We start from the raw sequence: 22658 nt of genomic DNA, 5'->3' as shown, positions 1-22658 counted from the left end.
AAGAGTCTGTCATTAACAAGTGCCGGGCACAGGGAAGATGCTCATTAGGATACTTTTTTTTTTTCTTTTTTCTTCTGGGATAAATGAAGCAGAGGTAAAAACAGAGGAACCATGGCCCACCTTGTTCTGTGAGAGCCTCGATGCCCTTTTCAGCTCATCTTTGGAGAAAATTTGACCTCTCCTTCAACTTCCAACACAGAAAATTTGTTTTTGCTACACTGGAGGTGGATGCCATTACATATGTATGTGCGTTACAGTACATATGGTGACTGAATCAAAGTTTCTAGTTGGTTAACCGAGTCCTCGGTTTTCAACACCTTCACCTCAGTAACCGAGTTGGACTGTGTACCCACACTGCCATCCTCGCTTGGCTCATGCCTTATCAGTGACTTCATTGCAGCCTCTGGAAGCCTGGCCAAAGGAAGCCAGTAGGAGTTTTACCTGCGTGAATGATCCATCCTCATTGCATTCTGGAATGAAGACCGCTTCCTGGGGCTTCTTTGCCTGTTCCAGTGCTTGAGCTCTCTCTAATCGACACTTGCTTTGGCCAGCATCTACAAAGAGAGAAACAAACCCCATTCAGATTGCAAATAACTATTTGGCATCTTCAAAAGATACCAGATGCACCATGCAGCTGAGAAAAAAAATAGTAATAATAATACTACAGGGCATCAACAACCTTTACCTGTACATTTAAAAGGCAGCTGTGGAGTTATCCATGACAAGCTAGACAACTTTGACCCAGTTAACAAAGAACTGCCTAATTTCCTTAGGCAATACTATTTATGATCATCCAAGAGCTCTGGAAGCTTCTTCCAAGCTACAGCACAATATTCACACATTGAAAGCTCTTCCTGGAGGAAGCTGTGTTTGTGCTAGTATTAACAGCCTGAAACTGGATGGCTAAAGCATAAGCCAAGTAATTTAGGCCCAGAAGCAAGCAATGTGGAAGCAGGACGGCTCCAGCAAAGCTTTTCTGAGCAACTCTCCCAGTTAGATGCCAAAAACAACCAGTCACCCAACTAAAGACATGCCATTGCCCATGCCTTACTGAAACCCACCTTCCACCTCCAGTCCCAGCACTTAGAGCTAGGAGTGTATTATACTTCCTCATATCAGTTCCTTTGCCACAAAGAAGAAACATTGCTCTACAAGCAGAGCTTGAAGGGGTTAAGAGCTCAGTTATGCACTTATTCCAGATGAGGGCTGCATGTAGCATGACTGTAACCCCTTCCAGGTCCTGCTCACTGTTACAGGGCATTGACTCATATAAGCCTAACACTGATGGGTCAAAGAAAAGACTTCTGCCCTGCAGAGACACAGATTGACTTGCCGTTTGCATTTAAAAACATGTCCAATATTCAGTCTAGAATGAAAAACAGCAAATATCTGCTTCCACAGGACTGACACAGGGACTAGCACCCCCTTCCTTTTCACATGAATCCAACAACTGAAATATTTTCAGTGCAAAAACTGTAAAATGTGATCATCAGATCTTTCAGCAGCATCACAGAGAATAATCAAGGTTGAACTGGTTAAGAAAAACAATTCTGCTGGATCCCTGAACAGCCCAAACTGGGCTTCACAAATCACTTGAACTTCAGCAACAGGATCCTTAATAGTAACACCGAATTCAAAAGCCAGGATGGGTTCCCAGATCAACTGACTTTGCACTTGATAGCTATAGAAGCAATTTCTGTCTAAGCACATCTAGATGTAGAAACAAATCACAACGCTATGAATAGTTTTGATAAAAACAGACAATAGCATTCAAGATGACAGCTTTACACAATTGATGATACAAGAGACTAAGTTTCAGGTTTGATAACATTGTCTATACAATTTCACGTTAAATGTATCACACTAACACAGTCCCCAAGAAGTATTTCACAAGTCTTCTGAAATTATGGAAATCAATCCCCTGCTGTTAGGGAAAAAATGTCATTACGTGCAGCAATAGCATTCAGCACAGGTACCTATAGCTTAAGCACTGGGTTATAAAGCAAGAGTGCCTGCATCAGTTCTGCCACTGACCCACTGAGCAATGACCAGCCCATTACCTCCCCTCCCTATGACGTCGTGTCCCTGCTGATCCTACGTAACTCACATTTAGCTTGCAACTTGTTTGAAGGGTGTTTGCACAATGCCCTTAGCACATGGGGATTTGATCTCAGGTGGACCTAAACTCATACAAAGACTGAGATTATTACAGAGTAAAAAGACTTTCTTCAATTAAATTTAGGATTTAATTTAAAATTAGGATTAAATTTGTAGGATTCTTTTTTCTTTAAAAAGCAAGCAGATTATCAGACCTTGCTTGCACACCTCAACCAGAAGATGGTTCTGCTAGAAGAACATGCTGGTTCCTTCAGCTGAAAAGGAAGCACAGGCAATGCTGGTAACTGGAACACCTATCTATCACCTGCACATCTCCCGTTCAAGCCTAGGAGTCTAATCTTGCTTGGCATGACACAAGATGTTATTATAAAACCAGATGGTATGGCTACACCTTCTGTTTTACTACACAGCCAACTGATTTTAAAAACACCTTCAAGTTCTGCTTCAGAGGAGACGACTAAGTAGCAAAAAAAAATTCTGCCCAGATTATGCAGATCTGAGCACAGAAGAAGAGGACGTGAATAAACAAGAGCTGCAAATACGTCACATGACAATCAAAGCACACATCCACAATTAAAGTCTGTTTCCTAGTCTCTCCGTGTGAGAATACAGGACTGCAGACAAGCATACCTAGGTTCCCTCCTGAATGTGATGCAGAAGCGTAAAGCACACAGCACCTACGTCCGTGCTGGTGCACCCACCGCTCCTGTGCAGCAGTACCTACGTAACCGAAACTGGACGCTTCACCACACCGGCAGGAGCAAACGCTTTGTAGCATCCCTGTAGCACAAAGATGTTGGGAGTCTAGGCAGAAGGCAATCTAACTCAGATTTTTGTCCAGTTTGTCTAATGCATACAAAATCAAGCCCTTACTATGAGATGATACAAACATGCTATCTATACTAAGGTGAGGGTGCCCTTCCTGGCAAATTTAACTGGCCTTCATGGATCAGATTACCTGCTGTCACCTAGTAGACCACATTGTGTAGAACATCACTGATACGACAGAAAATTTAAGAGCTCAACATTGCGACGACATCCTCTTTCACATCTCAATCCTTCACTCAAGTGGGGTCACTTTCAGAAATTGCTGCTGACATGCATAGAAGATGGACAATTTCTCTCCTGTTCGTGAACGCTCAGCACTAATTACTTCTCCAATCCTCCCTCATTGATTTCCAAAGGTCATGCCAGTCCTTTTACAGCCTCAACTCGAAACCACCATCTGCACTGCACTGGCTGGAGAGGTGCGTGCATACTGCTATCTTTTTCGTCTGTCGTTTCACAGTTCGGTTCCAGTAAAAACAGTGCCTTTAATATCAACATCTACCAGTTTGTTTTTAAAAGGACTGTCAATCCTTCTCTTCCTCACTCCACAGGCTGGTATTTTTATAATGTTTACATCAACATGTGATTTCAGTGGGATGACTTCACCTTGCTATTTTTGCTTTGTTAATTAGAAAATATAAAATATTACGTAAGTGCCAAGCATTAAAGAGTAGCTGTCATATGGCTCACCCCAAATGTAAGATGCATTACAAATTTTACTAAAGCCTGATGCTACACGATGGAGGTTCACATACCCTGTTCTGCATTCTGATTAACTGAGTGTTTCAGCACTTTTTCTGTTTTCTTAAAAATGTTCTCAGAAGAATCAAACACCAAGCTTCTAAAAACAGAATGGCATTAATACAGCCCAGTTTCACTGTCCAGACAGACTAAAGAAGACCTTCTTCCCCTAAATAAGGTGAAAAAACATATGAGGATGCCATTTTTAAATGCAGGGCTGTCTAATAATTTTTACTTCAAATATTTTAAACTTAGGACAGATTCACTGCAGCTCAGAAAGCTGCCTTTTAAAGAAAATTCATTCTCAAGCTGGTAGCTGGCAACCATGAACTGAACTACACGTGATGTTTCTGACATCTGGGGCCTAATCTGCAGAATACAGGTGCACATAGCTTTGGATTTTGCAATGAAGTTGGCTAGTTACCACGGTTGATCTTATCCATGAATAGTTTATTCAAACGAGACCACCATGTCCCTCATAATATACACAGTGCGCTCATGAATAGGCCCCAAGAATTCAAGCATCCTCTCTTCAACAGGTAGAGGCAGTTCTGACACCACACAGCATCCTGGTATAAAGACCTAAGCTATCCTAATAATACAAAACAGAACATCTCCAGGCACCTACAGACCACTAGCAGCAAGCCACAAAGATCGTTCTATTTAGTTTTAATTCTACTTTGTTTTTATCAAAAGCTCAATGGCAAAAACTGATCTAAACACAGCTTTTGAACTATTTGCAGTTACATTAGGTAACCGTCTCACACACAGGCCAGACCCCATCAGGCATGAAGCAGACCAGCTACACTGAAATCAGCAGATTCATATCCATTTACACCAGCCAATGATCTGTGTCTTTGCATAAGAGACAAAAAATGGAAGCTGAGCCAACTACAAAAATGTGCCCACCTCTCCCACATGGTGTCGATCATTCTCCACCCTCCCAGTTGTTTTCCACTTCACTCCAGTCCTACACCTGGAATATCTAGCCTCTTTCCTTCCACACTGACGTACTTCGCTGCTTCTTTGACACCCAGACACCACTGCTGCTTCCGAGTTCCTTAACTTATTTGGAGCATATCTAAAACCACGCCAAAATTTGCAAAGAGATTGAAAGCCTCGTTTTCAGATTTTGACAATCTGTCGCCAAGGAAGGTCTCACTTTTTTCTCCCTTGACTAGGAAGAATAAGAAGGTTCAAAGACAAAATACGTGTATCTGGCAAGTGAACTAAAACAAAGAGTGGGTTCAGCACCTCATTTCCCTTACCATGTGAACAGTAGGTACAGGAAGAAAGTTACCTTCAAAAAACACATCTCTAGTCAGAATGAGACCTTCCTTTCCAGCACATTGGCCAAAAGTTGCGTTCATGCAGGTATCCCAGGAATATGGGCTGCAGACTCCCATTCCAACTCCCACCAGTAACCTACAGACAGGTTCGTTCTGCACAGGGACTTGTAATTGCAGAACAAGCTTTGTACCACCACTTTTAAAACCAATCACTGTAAATCTAAGAGTTTTCCCTTTAGGACACACTCCACTTCCTTTTTCTCCTTTTTTTTTTTTTAATTAAATAGGCCAAGCAAGTTCCTAGAAACTAACCAGTTAACGCAGAACTTAAGTGTTTTTTAAGGCACAGATATCCAATATGACCTAAAACATTGTACAATATTGACAGCTTGCCAAGACTCATTTAACAAGTATTTGTCCTACATCTCTGCAAAGTTCTGAGGCAGAATTCTGTTATTTAATGTAAGATCTTAAGATGCCAGCTGACAAAAGATCCAGGTACAAGTACTTGGCTGTGTATTTTACACATGGCTATGTCTGGAACTATTCTCTGGAATCTCAGCGAGGCTCTATTTCTCACAGGTGCCATAGCTTGATCATTTAAAGCTAGTCCTCATCTGTAACCCTTTGTGATGTGTGTGCGTAAGGGTTAAGAGAGTTTGGGATAATTTAGCACCAGAGAATTTTCATTGAAAAGCACGTGAGGAAGCTAGCAAGGAGCAAGAGCTGAATAAGAGTTATAGTTCCCAAAGGGCTGGCAAGATTTCATCTTTAAAGGTCCTTAGCTTCTTGAGAGAGAGCAGAAAGCTGAACTGAATCAAAAAGGTTCTGTTCTCACTATGGAAACCATTCTGCTTGCCTTAGCACAGCACAGTTCAAGCTATCAGCGCATGAAATTGGAAACCTAAAGTAATCTGGGGTGCAGGGCCATGCTTTGCTATCCACAATATACTTCCTCTTTTCCTTATTTTGGTTACTAGATTTTTTCTTTTCCTCCTTGGAGAGTGAAGTGGAAGTTAAAAGCGCTCATTTCACAAGGGTAAGTTCTTGGATACAGGATCGACCAGGATGGTCCTTGGGATCCTTTCCAGTTCTATGGGAGTTCCCCTGCAGAGCATCTTTGTCATGCAGAAGGAATGAAAGCTGTTCAGCATAAACCCAGTGGCAGAAGATGCTCAGACACTGCTGGTGGTACCCTCCCCCCCTTTGTGAGGGTACAAAATATAGACCTGTAGTTAGACACACCTGGTCTTGCCACTGTCTGCATTTGCCAAGAGCAATTATCTTTATGCACAACTAGAGGTCATGTTCCCAGTGTGACTAGAAAAACAAAAGAACTTTTCCATAACAGCACACACAGAAGTTACCAGCAAAATTAAACTTGAATGTGATAGTTAAAAGAACATTTCTACTTCCCAATGATTCACTGGACTGTTAGACACTGGCTTAAAAGCAAGATTTGCAGTTGTCAAACATTCCCAGGTCATTAGTGTTGTACAGTTAACACAGGGCAAGGGGAAAAAGGAAGGAGAACACACGTATTTCCAGCTAAACATTTCAGCTGTCTGAGCATGCAAAAAGGAAAAGTATACTTTATCTATGCTTAAGAAAAAAAATCCTTTAGTTATTTCTTTAGGAGTCTTTAGACTGTACAGTTTTGCAGTCAACGTTTTCTCCATTTCCAAAAACAGACACTTCTGCACACGAGCTGTAACACATTACAGATCTCATGATTTAAGCAACTCAACAGTGCCAGTTTGTGTGCCAATATCAGCCATGGAATTGGGTGGGTTGTTTTTGTTGTTTTTATTTAAAACACTCTGCTATAGGAGAAAAGCTGCCATAAAGCAACTCAGCAGTGGCAAGAACAAACATACAAGGAAGCTTTTTTCCAAACCATTGAAAACATAGCAATACTTGCTGTCATGCTTATAATTCACCTAAACTATAACATTTGTCAATATGTTGAAAAAAAGATTTCCAGTTTGGAACAAGCAATTCTGACAGCAATTTAAAAATACATTTTTATAGTAGAAAAACAAAACAAAACCTTTCATAAACAATTTAGACTTAAACATATGCCTATTTATCCTTCCACAGGGATTTTAATGAGTTTCTTCTGTCACTTTAACCAATTGCTAAAAACATCTGTGCCATCTGCCCTAAGTCAATTGTGCTCCCAGAAAACGCACTCGACAATTTTTCACTTCACTGCAGAAGCAAACTATTTGTGTGACAAGACACTAATATTCCTAAAATAAAAAAGTTACAACTTCAACTTTAGGGTATGCTGAAGAAAAAGCCAAACTGAGAGAAAGACAATATTCTTACTTCTAAGCAAATATGTAACAGCAGGGAAGCAAAACAGAGGCCATGTAAAGACTTGCACGCATTCTGTGCTCAGCACAGAAAGGCTGTCTGGTCTTTTTTTCAGACATACCCACCTAATGTGCCTGCACGTTCTTCCCTGCTGCACATTCCTACCACTCAAAGGTATCTCAGTATCATCAGTATCATTGATGCAGGCAGCAAGGAAGATCTCCTTCAGGGTTTGACTGTGCATTTCCATGAAGCCAGCCCCTTCTGCTCCATAGACACACATTTGGGCCCTTTTTTATTCTGGCATCTCTGGCTCCTTTGCCTTCTTTCATTCATAATTCTGTTGGTTCCTGCTCCTGCCACCTACACCCCAGACTCAGATACCATACTCACATTAATGCATAATTTAAACCAGACTACTCACAGAGCATGGTACTAAACACAAGAAACTAGTCTGGTAGTCGGTAGGGCTCCCATTCCTCCCCTCAAAGGTGTTTGAAATCCACCTACCTTTGCACCGGCCCCGATGTGTCACGCTCAAGCTCGCTTCCCGGCACTTGGCTCTCTGGTAGTCGCACATGGACTCGTACGTCCTGCCGTCAGAAGCGCAGAGGGGCTTGGACTGGGACCTGGAGCAATGCAGGTTACACTGAGGGTCTCTGTCACGGTCGCTTATTAAAAACTGAAGGAAGGGAGTGAAGAAAGGAAGGAGGGAAAGTGGGAGGAAAAAAAAAAAAAAGGGTTTTGTTTAATTTCCCAAAACACAGCGCAGCATATTTCGTTTTTATGATAATAGCAATATGGTCTATAACGCAGTTTAAGCTGCCTACCAAAGCTGACTTTGCCTGAAGGGAACTTAAAATGAAACACTTATATCTTTTAAAGAAAATAACGGTCTTTGCCATTCCATTTTCTTTAACAGAAGGGAAACATTACTCACTCTGCCTCACCTCTGAAAACACAAATTGTGCAAAGCCAAACAAAACCCACACGGGAAGGGCAATACTGAGTCACATCAGCCCAGCTCACCCAGCGCTCCGCCGCAAACAGGATCTGGTCCTAGACAACGTTAGTTAGAGGTGCAAGGAACTCATCACCAAGGATGGAAGAACCCAGATAACCTATCAAGATTGGCCCTGGTAGTTGAACCACGGATGTGGCCAGCTTTATATTACCAGTTATTTGTTTTTTTAAAGCATTATTTATATCATCTGTGGATACCACCGGCAACAGCATACCTACACGTTCCCAAGGCCACGCTTAGCACCTTCCTGATGTCATCCTGCCAAGCAGACAACTGCATCCATGCATCCCAGAACCTCACTGCACACCATGTGAAAAACTACTTCCCTTCAGAAGGTTTGGTTTTGCTATCTTTCTGAATGCCTCTTCTTCTGAGCATTCAGTTCGGATGCAGCCTGTTTCTCTGCATACACGGCACTCCTTTCCTGCCAGTCCCTCAATTCCTTGCTCAGAAGACGTCCTCTATACCATGATCACTGCTGTTTCCCTTCACTGAAGTCACTTTGGCTTCTGCCTTATCTTTTGGAGATGCTGAAGCCCGCAATGCATATATGGATGAGTCCCCACCTTCCATTTCTCAGCCTGTTCCCTGCAAAGCCCAACACGTGGTGGTACTTTCCTGTTGTATCCTCAGCTGCACCCTGAGCTGCCTACAGCGATACCCAGGTCTCTTTCCCAAGTCCATGCTGAGGACCCTGATTATCAGTCCTCTTTCCATACCTGCAGAGTTTCAACAGGACGTTACAGTAGCAGCCCTTTCCACTGCCTTACTTAGTGGTGTGACAGGCAGACCCTTAATTACTCCCCAAACCCAACTACCTGCTCGCAGGAAGATTTCACGGGACTCCTGAAACGAGTCCCATGGGGATAAAGCAAGCAACGGGGAAGGGAAGTTAAACCAGCGCTGCACTTCCCCTTCCCAAGCTCCATCGCTGAAGCCTCTCGTGAGCCCGAGCGAATCAGAGCTGCTCTCTAGCACGCCGCTACCCCAGCTTGCTGTCAAAGCCCTTATGAACTCAGCAGTTCGGAGCCGGCTGGCAAGGGGGCACCGACTGACACCCTGCCTGCATGCACAAAGCCACGGCTCTCCAAGTGTGTTGATAGCTGGATGCCTTACAGGGAAGTGTGAGTCACTGCCATAATCACCTTGGTCTCAAAGTTGCCTACAAAGCTGTCTGCTCCCTGCTTTGAGGTTAAAGCTGTTGAAAAAACATTGCCTCAAGCCTGCTTTGGGTTGGTTTTTAACCATTCCAGCAACGTGCATCGCAGAAATTTGTTTTCTGACATTTGAAAAAAAAAATTTCTTCATCCCCTCCCCCCCAACTAAGCAAGATGAAAAACAATTGAGAAGTTGAATATTTTCGTATGAAAATACATTACCTTCTACACTGCTGAGTCTTTTGAAAACTCATGTATTACTAAAAACCCTATTTAAACATGACAGCTGGGAAAAGTAAGCAAGGTCTGCACTTGTTTTAATTTGGGTGGGGCAAACCTTTTTTTTTTTTTTTTTAAATTCTCATCTGTCAGAGACTTGCCAAAATTTGTAACAGCAGAGTTTTTAAAGTGTTTTTGTTCCTTTTCTGAAACACTTTCTATAACCTGGCAACACCTGTTCCAAATGGGAAATTGGAAAATTTAAACCTGAAGGCAATTTTAAATGGTTTATAGAGACCTGGACTAGACTATAAAAACACCGTAACGTTCGACCAGATTTTTGCCCCGTTCTTGTCAGGGGCTGAACTACCACAAGTGAGCTTGGAATCACACCCTGGGTACAGCCACGTCTTTCTGCAGCCCCCAGGGTGCAGTGACTGTAAACACACACCAAAAAGCAGCAGGCTGACGATGCTGAAGCTTCCTCCCAATGTGCAGTGTCAGAGAGTCTTTCTCAAAGACTTGCAAGGCTTCTCAGCTGTCTATATAAACAGACTTTAAAGCAGAACTGACAGAATTGTATGGTACACACACACTGGTTAAACACTCAGTTAAACACCAAAGCCATTCTGCTTCAGAAGGAACAGACATATTTGCCATTTAGCACAGCTTTGAGGACTTGAGATACCAGCACGAAGCAGTTTTTGCAACTCCTCGTGTCAGAAACCAAGTTCCACGTATCAGAGACTTCCAGAAGAGCACCAAAAACCAGAATATTAATTTCCATCATCAAACCATGCTGCAAACTTAATGAAAACTCAGTGTGTATCACAAAAACTCACCTAAGCCTTCTGTCGCCTGCACCAAACTACTTGCCAAAGGGCCGTATAGGACAGGGCAGCCCCTGCTCCCAGAGGGGGCATACGTGAGGAATATAAAGCCGCTTACAGGCAGCCCATACAAATGAGCTAAAGCCAGTGCTATGGAACAGCTTTCCACGGGTGCCTCCTTACAGAGGGATGGGAAGGAACAGGTCGACATTGATTAATTATGAGGGCCTGAGGAAACATGCAGCGTGCCCCAATGCAGTCTCTATGAAGTTCTTGCCTATCCAAATGAAGCCAAGAATCGCTCTATAAAAAAAAATAAAAAAAATATCAAAGCCTTTTTAGCATTTGTAATTTGGATTACAGCAGGGATCCCACACAGCGTTAGGTGCTTTCCAGGCACTGAAGATGCCACACCTGCCTTGCCAAAAAAGTTTATGGTTTACGTAGTTGCACAAGATGGTGCTTGTTTTGTTCGACTAGATTTTAATTGTAAAAGTTTGCATTAATTTCCAGAAGGATCCAGGATCGTGCCTGTCTGATCAGGGTCCTCTTCATGTGATCAGCCAGCACTGCCAGAAAGATTGCATCTCCTGGAGACATTACCATAGGGCTTCAAAAACTCCCCCTTGCAGGACACCTGCTTCACCATGGCTCAGAGCCCTTCTTTGGCTTGGCAGCCCTGGCAGCTTTCAGGTAATAAAATGGAAGTTCTTTGTCCACCATTTCTGCTTCTATCACATGAACACTGCTAATCATCACCACATCCCATCCACAGTTATTTAAGGTACTAGTTTATCTCCAGCATCCATCCCTTCCCGCCCAGCACACGACATTTTCTTTCCTGCATTCTGCCTCTCTGAGAGCAAGACAACTGCGCTCCTTTGTTAGCAGCCTCAGCAGCGAACAGAGGAAAAACACTGGATGAATGCTGAAATAGGTCTGCCCACCTGGGGAGGGAAACAAGTGAGAGAGCAAGGAGAGCAATCAAATTTATCATTGTCACGGTTCAGGCTACAATTCAAAAGTGACTTGTTCCCAGTTCTTCATCCCCATTTCAAGCAAGCAGGCGCTTTTTTTCCCCAAGAAGCACACCCCTGCTCCAGGAGAGCCCCTCAGTTGCTGCAGGAGGTACCGCTGAGCCAGGCAGATGTGCGCGGGGTGCCCCAATGCCTGGCCACTGACCCTCATAAATCACCAATGCAGTCCTGTGAATCTCAGGTGCCTCCAGAGAGCAGTGAGATAAGGGATTTCACTTCTCACGCAGACTGTCCTATCATTACCCTGGAAGCCAGAATCAAAGCCTGATGTCCTAACTGCCTTGGGACTTCCACACAAACAGGTTTTGCAAACAACAGAATCAACACGTGTGGAGGTGTGTTCGGTGCTGGACACACAATGTGAACAGTTCTGCACACAGAGAAGCAACCCTGCAAACAAGTGTGCAGCACCAGCCGTTTCAAATCCTCTTCTAGAAAGAAGAGGGAAGTAACCATCTTCACTAAGATTTCTTGAAGCCTCTTCTTGATACCTGTGTTCTCATTTTCTTCAGAATGGACTACATCCAAAAAAAATGGGACTGGAGAGGGTGTCACTGGCTTACCAGTCCTTTTCCCTCCATGGGAGAAGACCTATTAAAAGCAGAACCAAAAAACAACAACAAAAAAAGAACTGGCAGGAAGAAATCTATTTTCCAGGGAAATGTTAAAATTGACCATGTTACAAATAGTATTCCTTAAACACCGACTCTACTAAAATAAGCATAAGTAACACTAGAATTATATACCAATATTTATATTTTTGTAGCATTCACTTACATTAAGGGAACCTGCAGTTCCCACACCAATCAGTCTGAGAGCCCCTCCCCTAAAGAGCTTCCAGTTCAGCGCAGCTCTCAGAGCATCTTTTTATGTCAAATGCAGTATCTGTATAAGGGTATAAACCTCCTCCTTCAGCAAATACATTTACACAGGTGCTTGCGGAAACCACTTCCCAAACTACTTTCTGCTTCTTCAGACTTGAAAAGAAAAAGGAAAGATAAGAGGTCAGAATAAAGTTAACTTTGCCAACAAAGCATATCTGTTCTTTTTCTCCACACCTCAACACCACTGCTGACAAACAACAAACACTGATTAAAGGGTTTTTAATGCCTGTGAAGGAAAGCAGACTCCCTGCAGCTGCACAGCAGCTGGGAACACTTGTGTTATTTAGCGGAGAAAGGTCTGACCCCACAAGTGAAAATGAGCTTGGTGGTCACTCATTCTATTCACCATCTGGGTACATTATAAGCACAAACAGAGCAGCTCAGCCCTTTGTGGTGGGGGTGACGAGAAATGGCCATAGCATTGCAGTGTCAGAGCAAAGTGCTTTAGCAAAGCTTCAGGGAAAAGAGGGAGCAAGGGACACAAGTGACGTGAATGTGACAAACTGGAAGCCTGTTAAGAAACAAATCTAAAAGACAAGGGTCCACTGCGGATAAAAACTGAGGTGCCTCAGCTGTTTAGCAACTTTGCTTCAGATTAGTGCAGGCCGCTGGACAGAAAAAATAGGTAGGGGAGAAAGAGAGGAAACAGCACGTGCAATGGCCTACTCCAGCTTTGCCAGACTTCAAGTTTAAAGACCCCCAGAATATACCTTTGGAAAAAGTGATCAATCGAGGCATGCTCACACCGCTCAGGGCACCCACCCATCTGTCTACGCAATCAGACTGGCCTGTCTCAAGAGACTTCCCTGGGGAAAACACACCATTTTATACACTAGAAGAGACTACAAAGTTCTGGGCATTTTTTATTGCCGTTGGAAAGCATCATTTCACATTTCCTAGTTTCAACCTTACAGATTTATGCCTTGGTTTCAGGCTCCCAGGTGGTGCAACCAGCCTTACTGGAGGCAGAGCTGGAGCCCAGTCCCTGTGTTAATCGCAGGGAGGCTCAGCCCCGTGGCAGGCTGCCTGCAGGGCCCAAGCACCTCAGCCACGGGCTGGGAGCTCAGCCAGGTTTCCCGCCATGGAACCAGCAGCCCAGCAGTCCTCGAAGGTGTCAATGATCACGCTCTAAGCCAGAGACTCAAAGCATTTGGCTTCTAGAAAGGGAGAAAGCAAGCCTGAAAGCCTTAGAAACTCTGGCAGAGAGAGGCCGATCGTGGCTTGCAGGTAGATACCAGCCAGCCAGCACCACCACGGCTCCCACCAGCTGACCAGGGCCTTCAGCCTCAGAACCCACCTGGTGGGGGAAAAACAAAAAAATAAAAAGATTTCAAAGGCAGCTTCCTGAGAAGCCAGTTGTGTAACAGGTATTGTAAAAAAAAATAAAAATAAAAAAATAAAAGGGCTCAGCTCCTTCCCCAGACAGAAGGGACTTACGAGAAGGACACTGCAATGCTGCAATACTTATACTCCTTGAGTCATCCCACCTGCAAAGCTTACAGTCTAGCCTAAGCTAAAGCACCACTTACATTTCAACCCCAAGCCCCCAGCTGTGCAAACAAGAATAGGTTCAAAGCACACAGCCTGTGCTTGAGGATGGTGAAGGCTGGGCAAACATACGGGATCACACCACAAAGCAGACAAACTCGGTATGTATTTGTATGAGTTAAATTCAAGGCTTTTTTTTTTTCCTTACAGGCTAGAAACCTTGTTTTTCTACAGCAATCTTCCCCTCTTCCCCCCCCCCCGCCCCCAATCATTGTTTTGTGCGAGCCCCTACAAGTGGTCAAGTATTGTGCTTCATCTGCTAGAAGACTTCTAGCTAGGGAAACTATACTGCGTTTTGGGGAATCAAAACGTTTCTTGGAAGAAAACATCATGAGGAGGCTGTATTCTGCTTTTAGAAGATAAGGTACTAGAGCCAACGAAATTTTCTAAGAGAATATTTAAAGAGCTCACCTACAAATAGTTAAGTAGAAAAGCCTTAGAATTTGAACCATAACAGAGAATCTCTGCTGGTTTTTTGTTTATTGGGTAGTTTTTCCATTTTGGTGTTTTTGGTGGTTTTGTTTGTTTTTTGGTTTTTTTTGGGGGGATATCATGTGCGTTTTTATTGTTTTACAACAAAAAATATTACAGTGAGAAAGTAAACTTTTAAAATGGTATCTCTTGCTTTTGAGGTGCAAGCTTATGCAATAAGTACAACCCCTTAACTACTTCTGACTTGTGGGAAGGAAAGTACGAAACTAAGAGACAAAGAACAAGAAGTTCATTTAAGCTTTTAAAACAATCTCTTCTTCCACAGAACTTTTACCCACATGCCTGTATCACTTTTAAGTTCCTTTACTTTTGTAAACATCTAGTTTGTTGAAGCACATTGTACCACAGATCAGAATGCTGACCAACTGAACAGTGGAGGAAAAATCTTGAGAACACAAAATAGAAATTTCTGCTCAAGTCTTCTATTTCTAACATGACTTCTAAGCCTTAGTAGTAAGTTTGGCAATATTAAGGTAGAGACTGATTTAATTCCTTTGAAATAACATTACTTCAGCTTCTGTCAAAGCTCACTCTCCCAGTCAGATTGTTCTTGCAGCCAAGATGACATGCAAGCCTAGAACAAATTTAAGATTAAATTTAATTTGTCAAACACATTGACAAGAGAAGGTATGTTTAACTTGGACTATTTCTTCTCATTAACTTTGCTACTATATATATATATATGTTGAACCAGATAGAAAATCCAGATGTTTGCATAGTCAAGAAATGCATTTCTTGTCCCAAAGGAAACAATGGCAAAACTTCCATTGACATAAAGGTGGAATCTTGTCTTTAATAAATTGTATTGTTTAATAACCCAATCCAGTCTGTCTGGTTTAGGGAGTCCACTGCTTCTTCAGTGTAACTCAAAAACAAAACCAGACTTCAAAACATCATCCTACATAACTTATGCCAAGTTGGCCTCCTTTAAGAAACTATATCCCTTACTTCAGTTTGTCATAACGATAGTCGAAGCTGTTCTTTTCCCCTAGCAAATATAGCAGGATTACAATTTTGTGCTGTCACCAGAAGGTGGGAAGTCAGCTATTCCAGTGGAAGGGGGCATATTTTCCTCAAAAGAAACTCAGGAGATCTCAAGAAAGCAGCAGGGTTGAAGCAATGTCATTAGGTATACAGTATAACAGAGGGCAGTATCTCAAGCAAGATTTTTGCCCAGAGCGTTCCCTATCCTTACACAAGAAGGTTTTCATGTAGATGAGTGCTTTAAACCACTGCATATGTTCTTCAAGATCTGAAGCAAACCCTCTTGAATCGTGCTGGAGACTGAAGTACATGCTTTTTTACGCTCCACCATGTAAAAAACTAAGTGTCAGCTCCAGTCTTTCCAGAGTTCTGTGTATGGGCTAAACTGCCCCGGTGAATGCAGAAAGTGGCTGTGAAAGAATGCTTTCCTGTGCCCATTTATCACCCGTAGTAGGAATGGCTACACAGTCAGCCCTAGGAATGCCCTCTCACCAATTTGAAAAAGCTTGGAGTACTGCAGGCAGCATGGACAAGTTGAGGGGCCACTGGTTCCAAACTCTTGAAATGTTAGATGACAGTTCACCTAAATTAGATCGACCTGTGTAATCTACAGTAATCGTCCCCTCCACCTATAACTACTTCCTTCCTAATAATTCCATTAGAACCTCTGTGGGATCTATTACTGCTCAAGAACACTGTAAGACTTCCCTTGAACTTATCTCAAATCTTTTATTCACGGGAGTTTTCAGCATTACACTAATACTGTTCAGCAACGCTCCTTCCTTGTGCCAAAGTTGAAGATTCTTTATTTCATGTGTTTTTTACACAAGTCTGTTATGTAATGTGAGGATGCACATCAGCTGCAAGCGTGTCCAATTACAACCAAGTCTTGCTGAAGCATTCTTAAATAAATCTACTTGAAGTAAAAGCTCTCTGTTGAGTTTCCATCAGTAGCCTGGTAGCTATAAAAGGCTTCCCTTTAAGTCCAAATGCCCTTAAAATTTGTCTTTATAACCTGACAACAACTCATCCAACCCCCCTTCTCTTAAGTACAGTCTCATCCTTTCTTTATCTCAAGAAATAGAATTACTTTGCCCTTTCTTTCCACAGTGTTGTTGCTGAAGAGCAGGGAGCCTGCTCTAAATGGAGTCTCCAGGGCAGTTGATAAGCTTTCTAAACATCCCAAGCTGGCAAGACAAAAAACACACGAACATTTTCTCCTTCCATCACTCATTCTCTCCAACAAAAAACAAAACCTACTCTTCATTGCAGACACCTTGCACTGCAAAAAGTAGATAATAAGTTTTACCAGACTTTCACTGCTTTGAAACTTGTGAACACTATCTTCTAGGTAACTAACTCCCTTTAGCATGCATATTAGTTAAGCACACACAGCAAAACGGATACAGCTGAGCCTATGTCAAGCCGAAAAATCTCTCGATTGTCACCACTGTCCGGTCTACACCACATCCAGTGTCTCACTTCAGCAATGGCCACATGTATTAAACACTATTGTAAAAAAAAAAAAAAAAAAAATCACATCAGGTGTATGAAGACGACATCTCTGGAACTGCTCTACTCTGCTAGGAGATCATCACATGAAAAAAGATGAGAATTAAACAATTTTACAAACACAGCTAGGCAGACATATCTTTCAAGCTGAGCTCCAGTGGAAATACAACTGTATAAGGGCATTCTTTTGAGTGCAAATGCTTTGTTCGTGTAGATCTTCCAGGATTGAAAATGCCACCCATTAAAACTCCATTGCCCTACAAGTTTCAGTCCTTCTTAACTCAATTCTTCTAAAACACTGAAAGAGTCATTCAAACTGAAGCTGGCATCCAGCCTTCATTATGGTTGCTGCCAACAGCAGAACCAAGAAGTAGATATTAGAAATAGCTGAGCTCATTAGTTCAAACCCAGCAAGGGCTGGCCGCCCATCAGCAGAGGTACACTAGCTGAATGCCAAGTCTGACATTCCAGTGCACAGGAGGAATATTGAAAAAGGAGGTGCTGTGAACATTAAAGAGGTTGCTTTTCTTAACTATATGCTTACCTCAACACGATCCGAAGACAATGATTAACCAAAGATAACTCTCGGTGGAAGGTGGATGCATCAGGGGGTTCTCTGCACTCCATCTGACTTTACACTTACAATCATGAACACTTCAGCATCAAAGCTTCTGAAGCTCTATTACTGCTTCTGTCTGGGAACATAGCTATCTTGACAGGTCACCCTCCATAGAAGGTCTACCTTTGCATCTCCAGAGATTTTCCATTGGGTCCTGACCCCATCAGCTATACAGAGTAATAAAGGAGGTTGCCCTTATTTACTCTATTACTCCTCTGACGTGTCAAAAACAGTGAAACTGAAAAGACAGGAACTTCACCTTGTTAATACAAAATATCATGTTCCCTTGCTAAATACAGAGTAACTCACATTGCCATTACTGTGAAAGCTACAGCTTTCGCACATTTATGGCTAACGTTATTCCAGAGCTCTTACAAATAAAGGTTTTTTTTCCTAGCATCTTAGAGTCTGACTCATCCCTTGACTTCTAGCCTATGGATTAAGAGGCAACAGTAAAGACACATTCTCATCAGCAGAAGTTATTAACTGCTCAGTTAATAGCTATGAGGTCCTCTTTGCTCCTTCCAGGAAACACTGCAGTAGTGACATCCACAGTCCAAACAAACATGTAGGTGTTTGATATTCAGACTGCTAGGGTCTGAGCTGCAGACAGGTGGTTTCAGAGACCGAGCTTTACAAGTCAAACCATACTACTGAAATACATACCATTTAGCAATCTTAACTCTTGCTTTTGTAGGTCAGCATGGACTTTGAATAGCCCTCCAGTAGGTGCTTTTGTTATCGTGAGGATCCCAGGCTTGACTTCTTAACAGTCACTGCTTCAAGTGCCATACCTACCTCAGGGGATTCTACGCTGACCTAAACAGATACATTAATCTAAGGCAAGGTTTAAATTCAGAACAGAATAGTCCTGTCTACCAAGAAAAGAAATACTCCAGCCAGGAATTTAGAGCAAGAGGGAAAGAATCAGGAAAGGATATACGAAACAGAACTGAAACTCCTGTCAAAAGTCAGGAAAAATAAACTCTTTCCCCTAACTCCCTAAGGGAAAGAGTCATTGTTTTATTACTTTGTTCTGCAATTCTGTTTGCGTTGTGTTTTACAGTGTTTACAATATTCCTCATCTTTCCTCTTGCATTTAAACCAAATGCTTCCCTCGATTTTGTATGGGTAACCACCCGCCGAGTTTAGCCCTCTGTGTGAATGACGTGCTGGACAATGCTTCCTCGGACCGTCAGGCAGTCAGATCTTCCTGGCACCGTACAGGCAGTAGCAGAGAAGCTTTCCCCATTACTGGAGTCTTTCTGGGCAACAAATGGAAGAACCTGCTGTGAGTACAAGACTCAGGACATGAACTTCAGTTCTGCCAATATGCAGCTTTATTTTAATTAAAGCTCCCACCTCAAAAAAGTTTCTTAATATGGCCATGCAAACATATGATAACAAGCTTTCCATAACAGACAAGATGTGTACTGGCTACTGCAGTAGTTGAAAAAGCTACAAAAGACAGTTCTAAGATAAAATGCTTGCGCAAGGCAAGAATGAAGGATCCTTGTTGGCTTTAATTCCATCCTCTGCTGTCAGGGACAGACAACATTCAGAAATGCGTTAGTGTATACACTGAGGGGTAAAGACATTTTTGGATTTCTGCAGACAGGATTCCTTTACAATTGTGTTTTTCTTCAGAACTGCAGCAGTAACTTAGATGCCAATCGACGAACTTGAAAAGCACAACACAGGTCAAGCATTACTATAGCTCCAGCACTGCCATTTACTGCAAACTACGCAATGCCACTTCAAAGTGACAAGCTGTTAGTGCACACGGCTTCCTATCCTGCTCAAGTACAGAGTTCACATGCCTTCTGATAGCTTGGGAGTAAGAGGTTTCATTTTAATCACTTTTGGTGAACTACCAAGCAACGTTACTATTCTATTAGCAAGACATGCTGTTCACACAGGTCAAGAGCATTTTCAGTACTGAAGTGAGAGACATGGTTTGTAAGGTGTTCCCAGCAAATCCCCTCATCACCACTGAACTCTGCAAGGATCATCACTAACCTGTCAGGGTTTGCTACTCGAAGACTCCTGAGGCCTTTGGTTTTTAAATGTATGGAAGGGGAAGCTAGGATAAAGGTGTCTTCAAAAGAAGCATTTACAGGCATCTTGACACTGCCCCAGGTTGTTGGTATGAGCTTCCCCTGTAAACTACAAAATTCCTTTCCCATCATACTGCATCCCTTCCCCTAACCCCACTATGTTATACATATCCTTAATCCCCACATCCAAGCAGAATGACATTAGAGAGTGACTGATCTTCATACAGGCTGTTCACTCTCTCAGGTTGACAGCTTTTTCACATTTTGTACTACGGGACTGTTTACTTTAGTGTCTGTTTACTTTCAGCTAGGAGGAAAGGTTGATTCCAGCTACACCGAACTATTTTTCACACTTAGGTGAAGAGCTGCAGAATACTCATGAAGATTCCTTTTTGCTAGAGACAGACAATTTCCTTTTTTCCCCAAGAAATAAGTTTTAGAGCATTTCTGGCTCTACAGTACTGTCCCTTAAACACAAGTGAAGTGAACTTTCACCGTCACTAAGATCCTTGTAGTCAAAAGCTGTCCACACCAACGGGGTACCTTCGTACACGAGCTCTTCTGTCCAGGGTTGACAGCTCATAAAAGTAGTCACCTCTAGCCCAAATTCACACAAAACTCACCAGGTTAACTTTCCTCCAGTTGCACTCACTGGGGTTCTGGAAGTGCTCAGCTAACTTTGTGCTACTATTTGTATTTGTGTCTCGAGTGAAAGCTCAACAAAAATCTAACATACATATTGGACTATTTTTGCTGTCTGCCTCCCTGAAGGGAGAAGGGTATCAGTCTTAATATAACAAATATGAAACCTTTGCACAATAAATCCTTGACACAGATAATGGGCAAGATTATTGCACTCTCTCATCTTCCTTTTCAGGGCATGTTATTGAGAAAGCTATGGCAAAACAGCTGTGGCTTTATCTGGATTCCTCAGATTTTCTGGATCTCTTTCAGTCTGGTCTAAGACCTGGCCTCAGTACAAACACATACTCGGACTCACTGGTCAGACTTCTCGCAGTGGACAAAGACCAAACTTACATTTTTAGTTGACAGACTTAAAGCAGTCTGTGATACCAGCTTCTGCATACAGGGTTTAGGTTTTTTTCAACTTCTCCAAACTACAAAGAGTAGTGCTCACATCACCACCACATCTGGAAGAGTATTGGGAGCTTCCTTCAAACAAGGTTGAGCAATTTTTCTTTCTTCACACCTTCTGGAACATAAGAAGCTGCTGTGCCCGACCTCACCTGAAGGAGTTTGTTTTTCTGACCCCATTGATCAAGACCGCTCTTCTCATTGGTGGATGTCGCTCCTTCCCAGCCTGGACTAAAGCCTATATAAAGATGAGCCCCAAAAGAATAAAGAGGCACCAGTAGGAAGGATTAGAAGAAGCAGGGCTTGCTTTGTCACTGAATATCACAATGGAAGGGCTTACTGCGCATGTGGTACTACCATACTGCTTGAGGTCATAGCAGGCAAGCTAACACTGGCAGGGAACAAGAGATACGAAGCATCTCTAATCCTTTCTCCCATCCACCTACAGCCACTCTTGTAGTAATTACAGCACGAGCTTCTCATCTAAACAAGAAGCAAGACACTAGCAAATCATGTTCCCTCACCCTGCTCAAAACTAAGTCTCAGGAAAGCTCTAGTCACTGCAGCTGCAAAGTGCTGCACACTCCAGATGAGGTCTGCCAAAAAAAAAAAAAAATGTAGTAGATAGCAACAAAGGCCCAGACCATGGCTGTTGTTATCCACACCCCAAAAAGTAGCTCAGTGATATCTAAATAGTAGCAAGACTATTAGCAAGTAGCAAGACTAGTAGCAAGGCAGAAGCATCCAGCACAAGTAGCTGTCAGGGATTTTCTGGTTGAAGAGTGGCCTGTTCTGGAGAGAAGAGAAGGGAAAAGAAAAAAAAAAGCCACCACCATTCTCCTCTCTCCTCCCCTGCACTCAGCAACTTCAGGCTGAAGAGTTATTCCAGGCAGCAGCTGTCTGAAAACACTGAGAAGTCCTACTTTTACCTAAAAAAAAAATAATCTTGACATGTTGAACAATGCATCATCACAGTTCTTACAAGCTTCTTGGTCCATATCAGGAGGTAAGAGATGACTGGAGGGGGAATCAAGTCTGACAGAAACCCAGTGAAATTCAGCCATACAAATAGGAAGGGAAGAATTAGCAAAACTAATTTTATGTTGCTTGATAGGACTCCAGGCAGATGCTAAGTTAGTTTAGGGCAACTGCGACCCAATAGAGAATGTTTGTTTTGATTGAAGAAATCGGGCTGACAGTCACATAAAAATTGGATTTGTAGGTGCACAAGAAATGGCTGCATACCTGGCCTAGCTACAAGATTTCACCGACCCTTGAAAATTTAAATGTATCTACTAGTAAAGACACTAGCGTGACTGAATCAGCTTATTATTGTCGGTCTTGGTTTTGGCTGAACCTTGCCATAGCTAGCGGTACCACACGTTTCTCTACTCAAATCTTTTTGTATCCAGACACTGTTTCTCACTCTTGGCCTTTGCTCCCTTTCAATTCTCACCCTCTTAGATTCAGAGAGGTCCTATATGTTTAATCAGCTCTCTTCCAGTACCTACTTGGAAAACACTGAAACCTTTGAGAAAACCTTAAGTTATCTCTGCTCCTCCCAGCTGAAGTGTGCTGGCTCTTGTGCACAGAAAGACCGTCTCCATAATCAACGTCGAAAGATTCTTCTTTAGCAATTACAGTCACATCTTGGAGATACAAGTGTTGTTACCAGCTCACGCACCAAGCATCTTCCTCGAGGGTTTATTCACGTGCCAGGCTGCTGGTTCATTCCCACCCCTCATCATTGTGCCACCTCCTCCCCTCCTTCTCAGCTTGCCCAGCTTCCTAAGACCTCTCTCATCCCAGTACCTTAAAAACCCATACAAATTCTTCAGCCAATTTCTTATTCAGAATGCAAGCAAGTAGTAGTAGGAAGTTATTAAACAAGCCCTCAAAAGCCCT

General features: G+C 42.6%; 1 protein-coding gene across 12 annotated transcripts in view; it reads right to left on the bottom strand.

Annotated features, from left to right (window-relative positions):
- Positions 1-22658, bottom strand: part of SMOC1 (SPARC related modular calcium binding 1) — a 127412-nt gene that overhangs the window by 80045 nt on the left and 24709 nt on the right. For 11 of the 12 annotated variants that reach the window (XM_083836831.1, XM_083836832.1, XM_083836836.1 and 8 more), the window contains 2 exons: positions 7806-7977; positions 442-554 (listed from right to left, as the gene is read on the bottom strand). In XM_083836831.1, coding sequence (XP_083692957.1) covers positions 442-554; positions 7806-7977 — 285 coding nt within the window. Of the gene's footprint in view, positions 1-441; positions 555-7805; positions 7978-12339; positions 12628-22658 lie in introns of those variants that run through there. The other variant, XM_083836828.1, reaches the window with a different exon arrangement.

Source organism: Anser anser, assembly GCF_964211835.1.
Source record: "Anser anser genome assembly, chromosome: 5".
In the NCBI taxonomy this organism is placed as follows: domain Eukaryota; kingdom Metazoa; phylum Chordata; class Aves; order Anseriformes; family Anatidae; genus Anser; species Anser anser.
This window is presented reverse-complemented; position numbering and strand designations above follow the sequence as displayed.